The sequence below is a fragment of the Neofelis nebulosa genome, chromosome 4 (genome assembly GCF_028018385.1).
Source record: "Neofelis nebulosa isolate mNeoNeb1 chromosome 4, mNeoNeb1.pri, whole genome shotgun sequence".
In the NCBI taxonomy this organism is placed as follows: Eukaryota; Metazoa; Chordata; class Mammalia; order Carnivora; family Felidae; genus Neofelis; species Neofelis nebulosa.
In genome coordinates, this window is record NC_080785.1 from 33,655,698 (window position 1) to 33,675,346 (window position 19,649).

Consider the following 19,649-nt stretch of genomic DNA (forward strand, 5'->3'; position numbering starts at 1 on the left):
CCATGATAAGTGTAATAAGCCAGTCACAAAAGAGCAAATATCATAAGATTCTACTCAGATGAGGTACTTAGTCACATTCACAATGACAGAATGTGGAATGGTGATTGCCTGGGGCTAGGAGGAGGGAAGAATTGGATTTTAATGGCTACAGAGTTCCAGTTTTGCAAGATGAAACACATTCTGTGGATGGAGGGTGATGATAGCTATACAACAACGTGAATGTATTTAAGGCCACAGAATTATGCACTTAAAGAAGGTCGAGTTTAAGTTATGTATAATTCACAGCAGTTTTGGGGCGCCTGGGTGGCGCAGTCGGTTAAGCGTCCGACTTCAGCCAGGTCACGATCTCACGGTCCGTGAGTTTGAGCCCCGCTTGAGCCCCGCGTCAGGCTCTGGGCTGATGGCTCGGAGCCTGGAGCCTGTTTCCGATTCTGTGTCTCCCTCTCTCTCTGCCCCTCCCCCGTTCATGCTCTGTCTCTCTCTGTCCCAAAAATAAATAAAAAATGTCGAAAAAAAAAATTTAATTCACAGCAGTTTTATTTTTATTTTTTATATGAAATTTGTCACATTGGTTTCCATACAACACCCAGTGCTCATCCCAACAGGTGCCCTCCTCAATGCTCATCACCCACCCTCCTCTCCCTCCCCCACCCTCCATCAACCCTGATTGTTCTCAATTTTTAAGAGTCTCTTATGGTTTGGCTCCCTCCCTCTCTAACCTTTTTTTTTCCCTTCCCCTCCCCCATGGTCTTCTGTTAAGTTTCTCAGGATCCACATGAGAGTGAAAACATATGGTATCTGTCTTTGTCTGCATGACTTATTTCACTTAGCATAACACTCTCCAGTTCCATCCATGTTGATACAAAAGGCCATATTTCATTCTTTCTCATGGCCACGTAGTATTCCATTGTGTATATAAACCACAATTTCTTTATCCATTTATCAGTGGATGGACATTTAGTCTCTTTCCATAATTTGGCTATTGTTGAAAGTGCTGCTATAAACATTGGGGTGCAAGTGCCCCTATGCATCAGCACTCCTGTATCCCTTGGGTAAATTCCTTGCAGTGCTACTGCTGGGTCATAGGGTAGATCTATTTTTAATTTTTTAAGGAACCTCCACACTTTTCCAGAGCGGCTGCACCAGTGTGCATTCCCACCAACAGTGCGAGAGGGTTCCTGTTTCTCCACATCCTCGCCAGCATCTGTAGTCTCCTGATTTGTTCGTTTTAGCCACTCTGACTGGCGTGAGGTGGTATCTGAGTGTGGTTTTGATTTGTATTTCCCTGATGAGGAGCAATTTGTGCCTGTTGGCCATCTGGATGTCTTCTTTAGAGAAGTGTCTATTCATGTTTTCTGTCATGGCAGTTTTAAAAAAGTTTCTTAAGAATATCTTAACTCATGTGGGATCCTCAAGAAGCTGTATTTAAAGAAATGAGTCATGTTTTGTGTTCCATGATATAGAGACTGAAGAGATCAGTGAGACATAATTAGTGAACACATCTGATAACAGCTAAATTTCACACAAATATACAGATTTTATTGGCACATGGTATTTTCTTACAGTAATAAATAGAATCCAATCTTAACGGTTAGTTTGGAGTTGGGACGGCATGTGTCCTTGACAGGAGCGGTCAGATTTTGTGGTACCATTTTCTTCAGAACAGCTTCTAAGAGGGAACATGTGTGTTGGCAGGGAATCATAGAGGTGTGCAAATCTTTGGGAGCCCTAATGCTTCTCTCTACACCATCAAGGTAATTCATGGCCTCTGGTCAACATCCTCCAAGGTTTTTTTTTTTCCCTTCAGTCTTAACATAATATCACAAAAAATAACTAGCGCCATAAAAGTCAACATTTCAAATATAAAATTCTTTTAATACAAATATAATTCATATAATCATTTTAAAATACAGGCATTTATGAGTTTGAAATATTAAAATAAATATTTCCTAGAGAAAATTTTATTTGTATCACAGAATTATAAAACAGAAGCATATAAAATGAATTTCTTGCCTCTTCCATGTGTCTCCCATTATGCGCCCCACTCAGTCTGTACAGTAGGAAATGCATGCGGCCTTAAACTATACAGCATAGCCCTACATACACCTAGATCTTTGGATTTCATGTGTGTCTACCCACAGCGCCCACAGCCTATCTGCCTGCACACTCTCTTCCCAGAGCTTCTGGGGTAAGAAGGGTTTTCCTGCACCAATTTGCCTTAAAGCATTTTTTCCAGTCATCCTCTGTTCAGAGGTCTTATGAGCTTGTTACTTTCTGGAAGCTGGGAAAAGTCATGTCAACTTCTGCATCAAGGGAATTATCCTGCTACATCGGACTATAACAGCCCTTTTCCCAGGTAAGGGATGTACTTTGTCTGAGTTATTTGGATTTTTGGTAGAGCAGTGAGTGGTATTAACCCTTTCCCAAATCAGGAAGTTCTCTCTCCTGATACCTAGATGTTAACATGGTGTATATTTTGACAAGCTGATGTGTGACTCTTGGGGTATTCTAACACTTGCTTGGAAACAGAACAGTCTGAATATTTAACAGACAATATAGTTGTGTTCTTAAATATCTTGGAGAGAGTACAGGAAAAGGGATATAAACTTACATAAGCCACTAAAGTTTCCAGTTACCATTAATTAATCATATCTCTAAATAGTGTGATTACAGTTCTTCTCCAATAATACAAATTAGCAAGTCTCACTAAACAGTAAGTTGAACAATGAGGCTGGCTGATGTTGATAGCCACCTTGCCAATGACTACCAAAGGGAAAAAGTTTTCAGGAAGATCTGGCTTGCAAACACAAGTGGTAAATCTTCAAGGATTTGGAGTACCTTTCACACAATTTGCCCACTGCCAGGAAGCCACTTATCCAGACCCATCTGAGCATCCTTAACTCCTCTTATCAAAATTTTTCCTTTTAAAGATAAACATTACACATCGTAGTTTTCTGAGGCAGAAACTGTTTTCTCCTCCAATTTCATAAGCAAACATCCCATGCAAATATTTGCACTGCTCTCTAAAGCCTTGTTTCATGCACTTCTTCTTCCGTCTCCTCTTTCAGAGCAGCAATTTTGGAACGAGACTTGTGCCTGCTGGAGTTCCTGGTGGGGAAGAACCTGAGCCGTTCTGAGGGGCCGATGGCCTGGCGGAAGAGGCTCTTCTCACTCAGCAGCTTCTGGATGGAATCGTACTGCCGCACCTTGTTCTCCTCTATGACCTACGGAAGTGGCCGTTAGTGAGATCTCGGACAGAAGGCAGGGTGGACCAGAGCAAGGGCAGAAACTGGTATAGGCTTAGAGGAAGAGAAAAGCCAGGGGCGCCTGGGTGGCGCAGTCGGTTAAGTGTCCGACTTCAGCCAGGTCACGATCTCACGGTCCGTGAGTTCGAGCCCTGCGTCAGGCTCTGGGCCGATGGCTCGGAGCCTGGAGCCTGTTTCCGATTCTGTGTCTCCCTCTCTCTCTGCCCCTCCCCCGTTCATGCTCTGTCTCTCTCTGTCCCCCAAAAAAAGCCAAAAAGGAAACACAGTGTCCACAGGCTGGCAGTCTGAACAGTCAGAGATATCTCCTTTCATTGCTGAGTCCTCTTGCTTTATTGAGCTTCTCCCTTTGGAAAATTAGCTATAATTTTCTACTAAGCAGCTGGAAGACTTTTGTTTTTTAATTACTATAGTACTGAGCAATGTGCTTCTTCAGAGAACTTTAAAGGAACTAACATTGCTTGCTCAGCCAGAAAGACCTTTGATAGATCCTCATATGTGACCTTAAAAATGAATGTAGAGGTACCTGGGTGGCTCAGTCGGTTAAGTGTCTGACTTCTGCTCAGGTCATGATCTCACGGTTAGTGAGTTCGAGCCCCGCATCAGGCTCTGTGCTGACAGCTTGGAGCCTGGAGCCTGCTTCAGATTCTATGTCTTCCCCTTTCTCTCTGCCCCTCTCTCTCTTGCACTCTTTCTCTCTCTCTCTCAAAAATAAACGTTAAAAAAAAAAAACACCAAAAAAAAAGAATGTTAAGTCCACAGCATGACAAAGAATTGAGCCTCTTCAACAGGGGACTTGAAGCTTAACAATTCCAAATTGGTCAGGATTTGCATGAGTTTAAAATGCCTCCCTCACATGTTCAAGTTGAGCAAACGCAAGGACAGAGGATAGAAAGGCTATACCCAATCTCCTGAACCTGACCATGGCAGGGCAAGAGGCTGTGGGTCAGCCCCATAATTTGTCACTTGAAGCTTAGTAATAATAATGGTAATAACAATCCTTCAGTAAGAAAAGAATTTACCTCCAGGAGCCTCAAAAGCCTTAATGGAAATGATGTGATACATCATCCTCAGAATTTCCTTGTGACTAAACCCAAGGGAATTTGTAAACATGACTTGAAAGAATCTGTGACAGTTTTGAAAGCACAGTAAGAAGGTGTTTGGGAGAGGCACTTACCTGAGCTCCAAATAATGATGAGAAGAATAAAATGAGTCTTTCAACTACTGCATTCAAACCACACATCAGATTGCAAGACAATCCAGGCCTATCCTGGACCCCATCCAAGGGAGATTTAGTCACTAAAAGCATTAGGACTTAGACTTTATTATGACTTGATCCCCAAATAAAGGACTCAATGTACAGATGTTTCAATTTATTAATGTTACCAAGTAATATTCTGATATTTGAGATTTACTGGATTCTAACCTCACGTCATAGCTCAAATCAAAGCGAGAAATTATGCAACTATTCAGAATAAAGCTGGATGGCTGTGCGACACGTATTTGAAAGAACTTGTACGTTGCTGTGTTGTGATTTGCAGGAACTCCCACATGAGATATTGTTATCAAGAAATAAAGGAGAAATGAGATCTTAAGCAAGTTGTCAACACTCACTAAAAATCGTTGACATTCCAACATAGCTTCTATCCTGTGTTCAGAGAGGATTACTGTGCAATCTGCAAATGCTTGTTTTAGGGTTCTTCGAATGATTTGGTATGTTCTAGAAAAGAAAGAAAACACCACATATAACATCACAGAAGGTCCATAATCTGCCTTTATCCTTGATGACATACCCACTGTCCCATCAGTTTAGTTCTTTAAATTACTTATCTTTCTTTGAATACTTTTATTAACATAATGCTGATTTAGAGTTGGCCACAATCAGCTTCCCAACCATGGGGCAGATTCTAAGTTTCCATAAATAAATAGGACAGATATTTTGAAGAAAATTTCACAAATAAGTACATTTTATCATCATGTGGAATCACTAGTGGTTCTTTTGTGCCCTAAAAAGTCTTATCATATAAATGGCACATAAAGGAAAATCATAAGAATCAGATTATGCCTATGTAACTAAGTATTTCATCATGTTTTAACAAGGGGGAGAGTTTGTATGAAATTCCAAAATTATACTCAGAAGAGAACACAGGGCTCCTATACCAGGATATAAGCGCTTGTGCTCATATCTTATAGTGACTTTTCCACTGGGCGGTCATTTCATATGTAGTGAGGCATCCTCCACTTGCAGACATGACAGCCTAATGGGAACTGGTACCAGTATGAAGTAGGCCTCAAAGATTAAATGGCAGGAATTCTGAAACTCACATTGGATCCAAATGAGCACTAGGTTCATCAAGCAGTAAGATTTTTGCCTTACTGAGAACAGATCTGGCCAAGCACATCAACTGCTTGTGGCCATGGCTTAGGACATAACCCCCATCCACCAGGACAAAATCGAGCTTCCCAGGAAATTGCTCTATCACAGATCTGAGTCCAACCTGCAGAAAAGAGAGAAAACATTGGATAATTGAGATACCACAAGGTTAAAGACACTCGAGAGGTTGACAGTCTAAAAAGACACAAGGCAGTCTGAAAGTTTAAATTTTATATCAACCACCCATCACCCCTGCTATTTGGGTTTGATTGAACCAAAGTCTACATATAATCTTTGCGGCTCTAAAGGATAAGCCTATGACTTGTTTCAGCTCTGTACTTAATTTCGGAAGTTTTCAGTGAGTGTTTATTATGTGCCAGGTAGTCCTCATAGGGGTTGAAGAAATCATAAATGGCACATGGCCCCCGCAAGGCTCAGGATCTATAAATACATACACAAATAATTACAACACAATTGAATACATGCTAGAAAAGATAATAGTATTAAACGCATTTATTTGCTCTATCATGACAGATTCTTTTATTATACTTCCCATTCTCTACTTTGTCATAATAGCGCATGAAAATTAGCAGAAAATAATCAACTGGGGAGCTTCTTCAATTCATAAAAACTGATTTTAAGAAATTGATGAAACTATGAAGTAAAAAGACGTACAATAGCGGTATATTACTAAGAGATTTAAAGGTGCTTAGATATTGAGGTGGAATATGAGAGTTGTGTTAGGGCCAGTGGCTTATTTTTTCAAGCTAGATAGGAAATAATAAGGTGAAAATGCGAACAAGATATAGAAACAAATTCTTTTAAAATAAGATAAAAATTATTGACATCTTGGTTATTATTCAGATAAATGTGCATTAACTTTTATTTTATTTTATATTATTTTATTTTAAACATTTATTTTATTTTTGAGAGAGAGAGGGACAGAGAGAGAGGGAGACACAGAATCCAAAGCAAGCTCCAGGCTCAGAGCTGTCAGCACAGAGCCCTACATGGGGCTCGAACTCACAGACCGCGAGGTCATGACCTGAGCCTAAGTTGGACGCTCTACCAACTGAGCCACCCAGGTGCCCCTATTTTTTGCCAAATATTGCTGAGTGTTTGAGGGCCAAGAGATACATGGATGATGACTGCCCACTACTCTTGGGGAGTCTGGGATTTAGTATTGGGAAGTAAGATGCAATACTAATTATAACACAGGCAGAATGGGATAATAGCTTTAGGAAAGATCCCTGAATTCAGCAATGAATTCACAGATGGCCCATATCACCACGTTTGATCAGCAAATATTAACTGTATGCCCATGAGATGTATTGCAGGTGACACTTCTTTCCTTGACTGGGTTCTCATTAAAGCAATCTCACTTTGTAAGAATTTATTAATTTTGAAAAGAGTTTCTGTAATGGTAGGGAATGTTAGCTATTTATTTATTTATTTATTTATTTATTTATTTGTTTGTTTGTTCTCCTTCAGCTAGAATCCCATATCTACCCCTTTGTAGAAACCTCAAAAAAAAAAAAAAAAACTACTGTGTATCTGTTGTCCCCACTACCTCACAACATAGAACTTTTTTCTTCTTTGAACATGTATCCCTTGGTTTATGAGAAACCACATACCTATGACCACTTAGGAGCCTGTGTGGGCAGCTCTCCCTCTTCCTGTCCTCTGAATATTAGTCTTCCTTACCCCTAACTCTCTAAACTCTCCTTCTGAGAACCCATTTATTCTTAGGGTATCAACCACCACAGATAAACTAATGATTTTTCAAATCTTTATCTCTAGCCCTGGACATATTTCCAATATTTCTTAAATCCTTCTCCTTGCCAACCCCATTGTGGTGGCCCTCATTATCTCTTAAGCTTTACACTATAAATCCCAAGTGGTTCGATTTGTCAACTGACCACACAAACACCCCAGGGATCCTTCTAAAGTACAAATTTGACCCTCTCATTTCTGTTTGAAATCTCTTCCTGACAGAATAAAGCTGAGCTCTCTCACATGACATAAAAGGCATCCAGAGTCAAATCCCCTCCACCCTGCTTCCAGTGGCCCCAAATAGCTTGTAGTTCCCTTTACACCCTGACATACCCTTCTGACTATCCCTGATCATCCTTTACATAGTCAGGCATGTAGCCATGACAGTATTTGTGGAAGTTTCCCCTGTTACACTGCCTCTATGCTCTTTAGCTCTATGTGTCCCCAGTGTAATGGGGACAGTGTAGTGACACACTGTCAGTCTTGACACATTTATTCATTTGTTCAACAAATATGTACTGAGCTCCTAGAATGCTGGCCAAAAAACAAAAACAAAACAAAACAAAACAAAAAAACTCAACATAGTTTTGATGAATGCAAAAGTGAATCCAAACTTAAAAATGACAAGTGATAAATGAATGAGAGCTGATTTTGTCCTGCCGGTATAGAGTACAATAGCAGCCTAGCCACTTCCCGTCTGCGTGCTTTTTTTCCCCCTCATCTTGACAACTATAAAATCCCTTCAAAATAAAAGTATAAAATTACATTTCCTTTTTTGTAACAGGTTGAAATAAGATCTAAACCTAGTTTGAACTGACCCCAAAACCTCTTTATTTATTTATTTATTTATTTACTTACTTATTTATTTTGAGAGAGAGTGCATGTGCGCAGGTGGGGGAGGGGCAGAGGGAAGCAGAGGTGAGAATCTTAAGCATACTCCATGCTCTGTATAGAGCCTGATGGCATGGGGTTAGATCTCACAAACTGTAAGATCATGACCTGAGCCAAAATCAAGAGTTGGATGCTTAAATGACTGAGCCACCTGGGAGCCTCTAAAATTAGAAGTTTCTTAACACTGATAAGGATTTTTTTTTAATTTTAAGTCAAATTAACCACCAAGAAAAGCACAGATTAGACGGATGTTACCAAGACTTAGTGAGGTGATCGTTTCACATTGCGTAGAATTATCAAATCATTACATTGTACGCTTGAAACTAATAGTGTTCTATGTCAATTATGCTTCAACTAAAAAAATAAAAGTACTGATTAAAGATTGGAGCTCTGAAGTCAAACAAAAGTGGCTTTGAATCTGCACTTCACCACCCATTTACTGATGGTATCAGGTGTGTTACTGTAAGTCTCATCGACCTCACTTGAAAAAAATGAGGAAATTAACAGGATAGACTTCAAAGAACTGTACTGAGGATTAAATGAGATAATTTGTGGAAAAAGGTTACTACAGAACATGGCACATGGTAAGTACCTAATCCATGCTATTAGTTGTGTCAGAACTTGGGAAATTCCAAGGACATGGACCTGGTCACTGAAACACTACCCTGGTATGACAAGATTAGCTTGATATGCCACAAATCAAAATTTGTAAGATTTTGCCTTTGCAAGTTGCCTTGGGAAGTAAGTTAGCAGGAAGTACTGCAATACTACTAATTTATATCATACCTCTAATAACGAGGTTGAGCTTTTGGTAAAAATGTAGTGGCATGTACAATATTCTCCCTCTAGATCCACACCAATCGTACACTAATTTCCCAAGCCACCTTACTATATTATATTTTGCATGCGTTTTCTCTCAACAGAAACTATTTAAGTAAATAACTAAGTACCTAAATATCCATCACTGTCAATATTTGGAGAACAAAGTTACAAAAAATAAAAGACAGTAAGACAGACCAAGCTAGAGTATATTTTGCAATATTCCTATCTCACTGTTTTACTTACAATCAAGTATAGTAAAAAAAAAAATCTTTAGTCATATTCACTAGAGAAAGATCAACATGACTTAGTAAAACTTTAGGTTTTGAAGTAAGTGAACATGTCAATTACCTATTTTCTGTCAGATATTGTCATAGGTTTTTGAGAGCAAATGGGAAGCAAGAAATACTAATAATTGTTTTTTAAAAGCACAAGGTTATTATTATAACTCTATGTGTAACCAACTTAATGTGATGGTAAGAATGGCTTAAATTAGCCTACTGATTATTTGAATATAAATGACTGCTCAGTTATGCATTCTTTAATAGACTTTTAATGAGGGTTTATTAAATTCTGGGTACTACGGCAGACCTGGGGATTCAAAGATGAATAACACTAGGCCCTGCCTTGAAGAAGAAACTCACAGTCTAGATATGGAGAAAAATAGTAAGTGAGAAATTACTGTTCAAAGTGCTGTCAGATCAACTGATGAATGGATAAAGAAATTGTGGTTTATATACACAATGGAGTACTACGTGACAATGAGAAAGAATGAAATATGGCCCTTTGTAGCAATGTGGATGGAACTGGAGAGTGTGATGCTAAGTGAAATAAGCCATACAGAGAAAGACAGATACCATATGTTTTCACTCTTATGTGGATCCTGAGAAACTTAACAGAAACCCATGGGGGAGGGGAAGGAAAAAAAAAAAAGAGGTTAGAGTGGGAGAGAGCCAAGGCATAAGAGACTCTTAAAAACTGAGAACTGAGGGTTGATGGGGGGTGGGAGGGAGGGGAGGATGGGTGATGGGTATCGAGGAGGGCACCTTTTGGGATGAGCACTGGGTGTTGTATGGAAACCAATTTGACAATAAATTTCATATATTGAAAAAAAATAAAAAAAAAAACCAGTGCTGTGAGAAAAAAAACAGATTGAAACGGTAATTGCTGATTTAGCAGAATTCTTTATATGTTCGTGTATATACATTAATATATACATATATAGCCCTAATATGTTATTTATATATATACCACAAATTATTTTTCAGTAGATTAAAAATAAATATAAATTTTAGCTTATCTCCATCCAAACTAAGGTAAATTAAGATTTACTAGAATCTAAACATTTCTAATTATTTTTATTCCAACTTGGCATGAAAAATAAATAAAAGCATCAATAGTTCGTGGATATGAAGAACTTTACAACAAAAGAATTTGCCAGCCTTATTTAGTTGAGTTGATCAATCATATGTATTTACAAAGAAAAAAATTGGCTTGTGACATATCAAACAAAAAAAATTTATTAGAGTCTGTAAAGGACCAGACATTCTCTTCAAAATGTTGACTTTTGCTATTGCACTCTGGAATGTTATTATGGAGCAAGAGCTTGCTCTTGTGACAAGAAAACATGGGGAAAAACCCAGAAAAGTAAATTGTGGTTAGACTGCATAGTCCATTCACAGGCAGTTGTAAAAATAGACCCTCTCAACTCCTTTAGACACTTTTTTTTTTTTTTTTGCTACTCTGAAGGTTTTTCAGGACACTGTTTCTGCTATTTAGCCTGCTCTTTAAATTTTTTTAAGTTTATGTACTTATTTATTTATTGAGAGAGAGAGAGAGAGAATCCTAAGCAGGCTCTGTACTGTCAGCACAGCATCTGATGCAGGGCTCAAACTCATGAACCAGAAGATCATGACCTGAGCCAAAATGAAGGGTCAGACGCTTAACTACCTGAACCACCCAAGAGCCCCTAGCTTGCTCTTTAAAATAACTTACCTGATTATCAATGTGTTAGGAAGGGACCTATTTTATAAGTTATCTACCAAACAAACAATTACCAAAGATCCTTCATCTAAAACCAACAGATGTGTTGCTTAGACCATAGATAACTAAGAAAGCTTGCTGCGGTAAAAGCATGTGAACCAGAAGTCAAAGGATGGAGCTGTTCTAGCATCTGCCAAGCCCCTCAGACTTCTCAAGGCTCAGGGTGCTCATTGTTAATGGCAACACCTGTTGCCATTGTACTAATGGCAAACTAATCACAAAGCTATCTTCATGATAGATCACACGTGAAACATTTGTTTATCCACTTAAACAAATGAGTCAAATCATTCATTCAAAAAATGAATGAAGTCATTTATTCATTCAATCAACCAATATTTATTGACCACCATCCACAGTGCAACACTACTGTAAGCACTTGAAATACTGCAGTGAATGGGACAACATCCCTGCCCTCAAGGGACTTACAATCTGACGGGGGACATGAGCAAGTTAAGAGGTAAGTCTGTCCCATGTAAAGAATGCGATGAAAGGCCTGGAGGTATAGGAGGTGTGGACCATCACATCAGGTTTCTGGAAGAAGTGATATGCAAGAAGAGACCAAATGATGAGTGGGAGCAGGAAGTAAAGGGCTGGCAGGGTTTCCCAGATACAGAGAACAGCATGAGAAAAAGCCTCTGGAGAACAGAGAGCACATGGTGCTTTAGAGGAACTGGATCATGGTAAACAGGGGGAGGCTGGGGCATGGGTTTAGACAGGCAAGCCAAGATCAAAGCATGAAGCACCTTGGAAGCCACCTTAAGCAGTGTGGACTTGGTCTAAAGGACCAGTAAAGAGCCATAGAAAGGAGAGAAACAAGTGACTGGGTACATGGTTAAGAAGGATTACCAGAGCTCCAAAGAGCAGAATGAATTATAGGAAGTCAATGAGAGGGAAACCACCCAGGAGCCTAAGCAACCACATGAGAGTTAGTAGTGGTGTCAGATGGGGATGGAAACATTCTAGATATTGGCAGGAGACAGCATTAACATGACGTGATAGAGTGGAGACAGGTGAAGAAATCAGTTGTCAAGAATAAATTCCAGGTCTTGGCTTTGGGCAACTAGAGGGTGCTTATGCCATTTGCTGGAATTAGGAACACAGGACAGTTGTATGCATGGGGGAGATAAAGTAACTATAGAAACAAGGTGCTTGTCCATGCTGAGATGTTAGGTAGGGAGCTGACAGGCAGATTTGGGAGTCATCAGTATAGAGGTATTAGAGCCAAGAGGTTGCATCAAATTTCCAAGGAAGAATAAGTACAATAGGACAAAATTAGGATTCTGTCAAACATCAACATTTAAGAGATGGCTAGGTGAAGATCAAATGGGAATAGGATCATAATAGCTAACAGTCACTTAATGCCCATTATTTGTCAGGCACTACGCTTGCCAATTATATGAAAGCCTGAAAAGTTACAAGAACTCTACCAATTTACTGAGCCACAATGTTAGGCATCTGTTTTTTTTTCCCCCCACCTTGGGATTCAGTCTCTTGAAATTTTCTTTGGTCTACATAGCTGATAAAGTCAGTGCTCCTGGGGGAGAAGTTATCTGGCCCTAAGTCATTTGGGGATGGGGGAATTACATCATCTCAGTTCTAGGTCTTAAATAGAAATTCTCTTTCCTTCCTTTGGACTTGCTTTAAATTCATCCATAGAACAATGAGGCTCAGCATGTCAAGATGAAGGTGTGGGCCTAGGGCACAAAGGCAAAGGAAGCCGTTTGTGCTAGCTTTCCTTCTAAGTCTTAGAACTAGTAACAAGGCACGATCATCACGGCTTCACAAAATCTATCCAGATCAGCTCTAGAATAAAGTTTCACACTGGAGTATGGGGCCAAATGCAAGGTAGGAATAAAGTGTATCTTGGCCTGGTGTTGTCATCGTGTGTATTTCTGATTTTTATCTGGAGGAAAGGGGAATTATGAAGGAGGCACTGTTGAGATAAGATTCAGGTGTTTGGCTATCAGTTCATTTCCCTCTATTGACACAAGTCATATCAAGGTCACAGACAGGACTAGATGAGGCGCCATTTGTCCTGGTTTGCCCCAGACAATACTGGTTTATGTCTTTTTGTCCTAGTATCCTGTCAAGTTTAGAAACTGACACACCCCAAAATGTTCCTGTTTGAATAAATTATATGATAAACCACTTGGGACAAAAGCCTAGGACTTGTGACGTTTAAACTAATGCTTTTCTACTTATCTGCTTCTGTGGGCTGTTGTGCATTTGTATGCCATCTGTAGGCCTCCTCAACAGAAAGTTATCATTACTACTCAAAGCACATGATATGAATGCCACCATCTCCATCACCATCTCCATTTATGAATATTTTTTTGAAAGTATTTTTTTGAAGCAGTAGAAGAGAGCTAAATACGAGCTCATCAAATGAAAATCTAGACAGGTAAAATTTCTGTGTTATATTGGTATTTAAAATGTTAGGCATGTCTTTTAAAATTTCATATTATTTTTAAGACCTTGATTTCCTGTAAATTTTATTGTGACTTGGCAGTAGTTGCAGATTTTATAAAGTCTAACGTCTTCCCTAGTTTCTCTCCCACCACACTGTGTTCCTATAGTTCATTCTCTGAAGTCACATCAAAGCTCCTAAAATGTGTCACTTGCAATTTAGTTAATGTTTTCTTTAAAACCCTTGTTTGGTGGGTAATAAGGAAACTTTGATAATAAAAATAGTTAATCTAAGTGTATTTTATGAGGGGCATATGAAGGTTGGGCACTCAGTGGGTGACTGTTTAACACTTACAAGCATGTCAATGCTCCTGGCAACAACTACTCTGAAGGGAGGCACAAAAGGGAGGAACATTTGGAATTAACAGAATTGGGCTACAATAAAGACCAAAACTATGGGAAAATAGTGGAATAAAGTTGTTCTCTAAGAAGACCTTTGAATCTCAATGTGCTTAGGCCCCATAATTGCAGTCTGCCACCAATCAGGGCTTTGGACGTAAACCTCAAATTTAATGAAATAGAACAGTTTATTTTCCCTTTTTCTTTCCCATAATGCCTCTGTGTCCAAGAATGGTTAAGGAAATCAAGAATTTCACTCCCTGTACCCTAAATTCTTCCATATGGTGCCTTTAACTATAATGAACCACCTATTGGGTAAATACGGGGTATTATTTAGGAATTTTTATTCCATTTTAATCCATATATTTCCTATGTGGTCCTACTGACCTCAAGAGATGGAGCAGGCCACATCTAGGTCATGTGACTTTTTGCCTGGAAAGGCTCACAGCCACATCCCATGAAGGCAACTGATTCCTGATGATTTCTAGAGAAGACGGTGGCCATTTGCAGGTGCTCCAGAAAGACCATCACCTCTCTGTGCTAAACCCAAGCTTCCTAGAGAAGTTTATCATGTCAAAAACCAAAGCCTCTCCTTGTGCTGGGAATGCTTTCAGAACCCAGACAGAAAGTGGATGAGAAAGTGTAGAGAGAGGACACTCTGAATCACAACTAATCCTGGTGCCCTATAAGGTGACTGGGTCTCTCCCAGTTTCTGTCTCATTGATATACACTGGTAGTGAAGAAGGCCAAGGGAATGCTACCTCTGGGGCCTGTGACTTGGGAGACTTGCCACAGAGGAAGGGGTAGGTCTAATCCAAGGTACTGGGGGCCCCAGGTATGTTAGTGTTTTCCACTTTAAAGTTATACATGCACATACATGCATAAAGGTAAGTGTGTAAAACTATTTCAGCTATGACAACCACTCTTGTATATAAGCTACCTTTTTCAAAATTATTTCAGTTAGCATCCTTACCTCATCGGCAACTTTCCATATTTCTTGATCATTCCACTGTCCATAGGGATCCAAGTTTTTTCTAAATGTCCCAGAAAATATAAATACTTTCTATAGCAATAAAGAGAAAAAAGAGGAAAGTATGAGTAACCTAAATATCTTTGCATGTTTCCATTATTTTATTGCAAAATACTTCAAGCAGAAAAAAATACTTTAAAATAACAATAAATGTCCGTGTACTTACCATCCAGTTTTCTTAAATTTTAAGGTTTTATCATAGTTGCTTTGCATCTTCTTTACATACATAAAGCATTACAGCTACATTAGAAGCCCCTTGTGAATGCTTATCTAATCCCAATGTCCTTAGGTTAAAGAAATTGAGACCATTGAAAGTTGTGGGAAATTAAAACTCTGTTTTATCCCAGCACTTTTCCTTATCATGAGCAAATATAAAATTGAGCAGTTCAAAAATTATGCTTATGAGTTATAAATAACTTGTTAGAACAAATTCTTATTTTGTTCATGTATTTTCCTTGGATTCCTTGGGTAAGCCTAGCTTCCTAAAGGGTTTGGAGAGTGTATGAATTTACAGACACTTACTTAAACACACATGTCCACCTGGCCTATAAACCAAGGCACACTTTACTTGTGCGAACAGAAGAAAGCCACCACTTACACATCAGTGAAAAAAGTGGAAATCAAATATTTGTTTAATTGAATGCACATAAGGGATGAGGTGGATCCCGCTGAGATGACAAAATGCCAATCTAATTCCTTGCAAGGAGTGTTGCACAACTATCACTCTGAGACACTCTCCTGCCAAGTCAATGTCCACTTGGGTCAGTCTGTGTGGCTAGAAAAAGTGTTTTAAAAAGAAAACTGCTGTCCCACTGAGAAGTGCTGATGCAGCAGTACTGCTATTATTTTGTCCTCTCTGGGCATATGGGTGAACTGAAAAATACTCTTGATGTTAACATTCAGAATAATTTTTTTTCTTTGCCCTTTTTCTTTGGCCTTTGGTTAACATCCAGTAAAGAGAATTAAGAACTAAATGTTCTGAAGTCTGAGTTTTCACAAATTGCCTTACACTGAGAAAGAAAGTTCGGTGACCCTCTGACCTACAAGGAACTGGACAAGACAGGTGGGCTCCAGATTTATGGCATCTATGCCTCTTGGCAGAATGAGAATATTCCCACTGTGGCAGCCAAGTTCAAAGAGGATCACATTAGAGACCTCACTCCCCAGGGCACAATTTATAGCTTAAAGAACTAAGTTGTACCAAATATCTCAGGAACCTTCTGATGAGAGCAACAAGAAGACTTGTGCTGGTATTTCTTAACCTGCATCAAAATCATCTTCCTTAGGGGAACTTATAATGCTTTGCACAAGTGACTACAAGGCGTGAATATATGACTCATAAGATCCTAAGATATGATAGATAGATTTGTGCATGTTTCTACAACATTTCCAGTAAAGGAAAGTCATGTCCAAATAAGCTAAAGAAAAACAGACAAAGAGTATTATCAGGGAATTCTGATAAACTAAGAATTAAACAAGAATTGGCTCTGAAAATTCAAGTCAATTCATAATTTAAGCAATTGGGTTGATTTAGTACCTAAAGTTCAAAGGCTTACCAAGGGAATTTTGCTATTCACTGTTTCTTTACATTTTTTTCTTTTAATATTGTGGTTCTTTATACAAAAGGTTTCTAGCATTATCAAGAAAGACAGGAGATAGCAACTATGGGGGTTTACCAAATATCAGACCACGTATCACACACTTTGGAGAGGTTATCTCCACTGGGAACCAAAAAGCGAGAACACAGAGCTTCATTTTATGGCAGGTTTACCATATGCCAGGTAAGGATCCATATAAGCATTATCTCTTTTCATCTTCAAATCAGCCTAATGTAATAAATCCTATTATTTCACATGAAGAAATCACAGCTGGGAGAAGTTAAGTGACTTGTCCAACATCATTTAGCTGGATTCAAACCCAAGTGTGTTTGTTTCCAAATCTGTTTCTTATCACTACAGCAAAATGTCTCAAGTTCTATGCCAACCAGTTTTTATTCCTGATCTGGAGCTCTGGAATTATTAAGGTTGGGCAGAAGCAGCCCAATGGGTCTATAAAGAGCTGATCAGTCTCAGCAGCATAGTCTTTGTTTAAGCACTGCTAGCCATCCCCTGGCCAGAGGCTCAGTTCCTGAACTGTGAATGGAGAGGTTTGCTTCCTCTTCCTAGGCAGGGCCTGGGTTGAAGCAATTTACATGGGCTACAGTGTCTTTGTAACCTTCAAGGATATTTACACAGTCAGTGGAACAGGACAATAGGAAAATTTTACCTTGGCCAAATGGAATAATGTCATTATTCTGGAGGACCATGGGTGGAAGCCGAAGGTATCATAACAACAAAGCAGACACAGAAGTTATCAAAGGCAATGTGGCTTGCAAAGACGCTGTAACAGTGCAGCTCTGGCACAGGAAGTGTACCTATGAACAGGAACCCAAGCTCTTTCAGCCTCAGTGTTCTCACTATAAAATGGGGAAATGCCACCTTTCCTCTCAAACCTATTCTACCTATAGGCTTTCCCATTTTGATAAATGTACAGCAACTTCACTTCCTCAGTCTAGAAACTTTGGAGTCACCCATGACTTATCTTTCTCCCTGATCCTCCCAAAAGGAATCAATCATCAGTCCTGTGGATTTCCCGCCAAATATATCTCAAATCCAGTTATTTCTCCAGCCCTCCTGCCACTATATAGTTCAAAACACCTATCTCTCTCTGGAACACTGTAAGAACCTCCTAATTGATTTCTTTCTTCTCACTCTTGCCTCTCTCCCGGTCTACTTTTATTTAGCAACCAAAACAATCACTACACATATAAATTGGATTATGTCATTAACCTTTTAAAAAACCTTTGGATTTCTGTTACATTCAAGGCAAAATGTAAAATTCTTAAGATGGCTTACAGACCCTACATGACTTAGCCCCTTCTACTTCTTTGGGATCATTTAGTGCCCTGCTCTACCTCCTTCCTTTTTCATCCCAGCTACATGGCTTTATTTCACTTCCCCAGTTTCTTCACACATTCTTTCTTCCTGCCTAAGAATCTCATCTTATACATTCTTTCCATGGCCAACTACATTCTTCAGGCCTCAAATTAAATGCCACCTCCTCAGAGCTATCTATCCTGATCCTCAAAGCCAAATAAGGTACCCAAAATATGATACAGAATACATGTATTTTATTTCCATAGCTTACAGTGAATGTTAAAATTACATATGCATTTGTGAACTTTGCTTTTTTTAAAAAAAATTGTAATGTTTATTTATTTTTGAGAGACACAGAGACACAGAGCATGAATGGGGGAGGGGGAGAGAGAGAGAGGGAGACACAGAATCTGAAGCAGGCTCCAGGCTCTGAGCTGTCAGCACAGAGCCCAATGCAGGGCTCGAACCCATGAGCCGTGAGATCATGACTTGAGCTAAAGTTGGATGCTCAACTGACTGAGCCACTCAGACACCTCGAGCTTTTGCTTTTAATGAGCATTTCTTCTCCTATACCATAAATTTACTGTGTATCCTAGCAAACAGGCATTATATCTAGCATGTGCTCAATAAATGCTGCCTGAATGAATAAATGGGCTGATATGGGAATAAAAAGTAAAAAAATAGAAAAACATTGCTCAACATATTATTTTTCTTCATTTCAGAAGATGAGTTACTACCACCTATACTCATTAAAGTAATAATACTAACTACCCATTAAAACTTTGGTCTTTCCATATAATTGCTTGAGAAATTATATGCCTAACTTTTTCTCATAATAGCTTAATAGTTTATATTAATACTTATCAAGCATATAGCAATATGCTACATGTTAATTTTATTTAAAATAGATATATGTTCAAAATTGTGAAGGAAGAAAACTGTGGAAATTGGAAAAATGTGGAAAGCCAAAGTCTTAGATGTAGGGATCTGATACTACTCTGAAATTCTGTAGGTCTTTTGTTTACAGTTTATTGTCTAGCATTCAAGTAATGCTTTAATTTTAATTTAAAAAAATCAACTGAATAGACTGGTTCAGTTAGAATTAAATTTCACACAATTCACTAAACATTTCATTCCTGTCTTATAAATAGTATCTCTTCCTCTGCTGGTCAGGGGCACCAGCAGGTATCTTAGTTCTGTTTTCTAAACTGTTTGAAGTTTCCACAAAGGCATCTCTAAAGCTGAGAGGTCCTTGGAGGTCACTTATGTCCTCTTCCCTGGTTTACAAATGAAACAGCCAAGGCCCTGAGAAGTGGTGTGGCGTGGCCAAGGTGACACAGACGTATTGTATAGCAAAAAACAGACCTGAAACCAAAAATCACAATGATCCTCTCTTTTAAGAAACTGTTCACCAATAGGAAAATGAGGATGTGCAAATATTTGATATTTATTTAATGTCAGGTATGTATGGCATAAAGAGCAATTCCTGGGACTCAAGGAAGAATAAAGAGAGAATCATTGTTCACGAACTGACTAATCTCTTTCCTGAAGCTGATTCCTCAACTCCTCAACTCAGTGCAGACAGCTGAGCCTACGTGGGGTGCTCAGAGATGGTCACATATCACTGCAGCAGGCAGTATGATTTAATCTTGGATATCAATGAAAAACAAAAGAGCAGTTTGACTTTCACGGCTATTGAATATAGCATAAATTAAATAAGCAGGAGGAATGACTCC

General features: G+C 38.9%; 1 protein-coding gene across 2 annotated transcripts in view; it reads right to left on the reverse strand.

Moving 5' to 3' along the window:
* Window positions 1-1,517: 1,517 nt before the first annotated feature.
* Window positions 1,518-19,649, reverse strand: part of CFTR (CF transmembrane conductance regulator) — a 184,137-nt gene continuing 166,005 nt past the window's right edge. For both annotated transcript variants that reach the window (XM_058724499.1, XM_058724500.1), the window contains 4 exons: window positions 14,942-15,031; window positions 5,589-5,761; window positions 4,878-4,983; window positions 1,518-3,224 (listed from right to left, as the gene is read on the reverse strand). In XM_058724499.1, coding sequence (XP_058580482.1) covers window positions 3,024-3,224; window positions 4,878-4,983; window positions 5,589-5,761; window positions 14,942-15,031 — 570 coding nt within the window. In that variant the 3' untranslated portion in view covers window positions 1,518-3,023. The remainder of the gene's footprint in view (window positions 3,225-4,877; window positions 4,984-5,588; window positions 5,762-14,941; window positions 15,032-19,649) is intronic.